This window comes from Solanum tuberosum, unplaced genomic scaffold, assembly GCF_000226075.1.
Source record: "Solanum tuberosum cultivar DM 1-3 516 R44 unplaced genomic scaffold, SolTub_3.0 scf00314, whole genome shotgun sequence".
Lineage (NCBI taxonomy): Eukaryota > Viridiplantae > Streptophyta > Magnoliopsida > Solanales > Solanaceae > Solanum > Solanum tuberosum.
The window spans coordinates 347,189-349,393 of record NW_006239241.1 but is presented as its reverse complement, the minus strand read 5'-3'; the positions used below and the strand labels follow the sequence as shown (position 1 = coordinate 349,393).

Genomic DNA, 2,205 nt, shown 5'->3' with positions numbered 1-2,205 from the left:
TTTTATTTAACTTGCCGTTATTATTATGAAAATGAACTATAGTATGAACAACTCTTATTACAAGTACACAATAAGTAAAATTAAAGAAAATAAAATTACAAACATATTATAAACTTAATGTTTGGATGCAAGAAGAACATCATTGATCACCTTTTCAATGTTCACATAAGATGATCCTGTTGATTTTTTGAGCTGAAATTTCAGCTAATTTTTTCCATTTCCATTGCCTTTTTTCTTCATTTCTTTGCCTTTTTCACCAACCATTAAATCCCTAACAAGGCTTTCCACTTCATCCCTTTTCACATTATTATCAATTTCCATTCCAATACCCCATTTTGTCTCGCTAAACCAACAATTTGTTTGTTGTTCCGCAAAAAACGGCCAACATAACATAGGCACCCCACTAGTAATGCTCTCCAGAGTCGAATTCCATCCACTGTGAGTCAGGAATCCTCCTATAGCCGGATGGTTTAGCACCTCTTCTTGTGAGCACCAACTTGCAAGCATTCCTCTGTTTTTAGTTTCTTCCACGAATTCGGGTGGAAGAATCGATTCATAATCCGATACAATATCGGGTCTTATGATCCATAAAAACTCTTGTTGACTATTTGCAAGTCCCCAAGCAAATTCAAGAAGTTGATTAGGAGTCATAACAGTTATACTACCATAATTGACATAAACAACAGAGTTTGGTGCTTTATTTTCGAGCCATTGTAAACACTCTGGCTCTTCTTTCCATAGGCTCGACCCAAGCCCCTTCAAATTCTCGTCATCAACATGTTTGACGAGTAAATGTAAGGGGCCTATTGGGTAGACAGGTGGAAGGAGAGTCCGGAGTGATTCAAGAACTTCACTCTCTAGTGTCTCGAATGTATTGAGGATAATCGCGGAGGCATTTCTCGCTCTCTCTGTTTCTTTTAGAACAAATTTGATCATGTATTCATCTGGATTTGTAGTTCTCAAGAAACTTGGAAGATCCCTTAAACGTACATCTTTCATCCCTGGTATAAAATCCAAAGGTTTCTCTACATGTCCATTTGTAAAGTAACTTTCATCTACAATAATCCAAAAATCGAAAAAAGGGTTAAAACATCAAAAATATCATTGATGCGTAACATAAATTTATTGTAAAATTCAATAAAACCAATAATTTCATAAGTGAAACGTGTTCTAGATAGGTTGCAACATCAAGTCCAAATTCTGAATACGTCTATAGACAAACAAAAACATCGATAAATCGTAATACCTTTAAGTGGAGCGTATCCTTTTTCGATAACAGTGGAATAATGCATGTACCCTAAGAAACCACAAGCACTAGTTGTCCAAAACAGAACTTCAGGGACACCAATTTCTTGTGCAGCAGCTAAGGTGAAGCTCATAACACCATCGGAGACGATGCACGTGACAGGTGGCACGTTCGACGTGTTACTAGTCTCATTAAGCTTTGCAAGCAGATCTCTAAAAGGACCTAAACAAGTTTCAGTTGTGGATTTACATAGAGAAGGTATGTCTTGTGTTGCATCAGCATCACAAGTTGGGAGTCCATCAGGAATAGTCTCGAATTGGAACGACGAAAGGCCATCGAGCGAATGGGGCCCACGAGACTTAAGAAGACGTCTATGGTTAAATTCAGTATTGACAAAAGTTATGTGAAAGCCTTTGTGATGGAGAATTTTGGCTAATTTTAACATGGGATTAATATGGCCTTGGGCTGGATATGGTATACAAACTGCATGTGGTTTGTTTAATTCAGTACTAATTGAACCCATTCTTTCAATTTCTCTAAAAAAATAAAATCTCAAAAGGGAAATGAAATGAAGGATTTTTTTTTTAGTATGATTTGGTAAGGAAGATAGAAGAAAATGGAGATATTTATAGATAGTAAAGTACCAAAAAAGATGAAGACAAAATAGTGTTATAAAATGGGAAAACTCTACAATTTGATTTGTATAGGCTGGAAGGCAGGTATGGAAGTCAAATATGACTTACTATATACTTATATTATATAGTTTTATTATGCATTATTGGTAAGATAACATATCTCTAAGTAATATTTGTCATGCAATGCATCATAGATGTGGCTTGAAATATTGTAGAAGTTATGATGATGATGATATAATAGTGTTAATAATATTTTGACTTTTATTTTTTACGGAGTATTAACTTCAATCTTTTTCGATTATTTGTATTCATAATCTTAGTATT

At 34.8% G+C, this 2,205-nt stretch overlaps 1 protein-coding gene across 1 annotated transcript; it reads right to left on the bottom strand.

Moving 5' to 3' along the window:
• Positions 1 to 1,904, bottom strand: LOC102582803 (7-deoxyloganetin glucosyltransferase-like). Its single transcript, XM_015314763.1, has 2 exons — positions 1,247 to 1,904; positions 1 to 1,055 (listed from the first exon to the last, which is right to left on the bottom strand). Exons 1-2 carry the CDS (start codon positions 1,767 to 1,769, stop codon positions 205 to 207), a joined length of 1,374 nt encoding a protein of 457 aa, XP_015170249.1. The 5' UTR covers positions 1,770 to 1,904; the 3' UTR covers positions 1 to 204.
• Between the last annotated feature and the right edge of the window lie 301 nt (positions 1,905 to 2,205).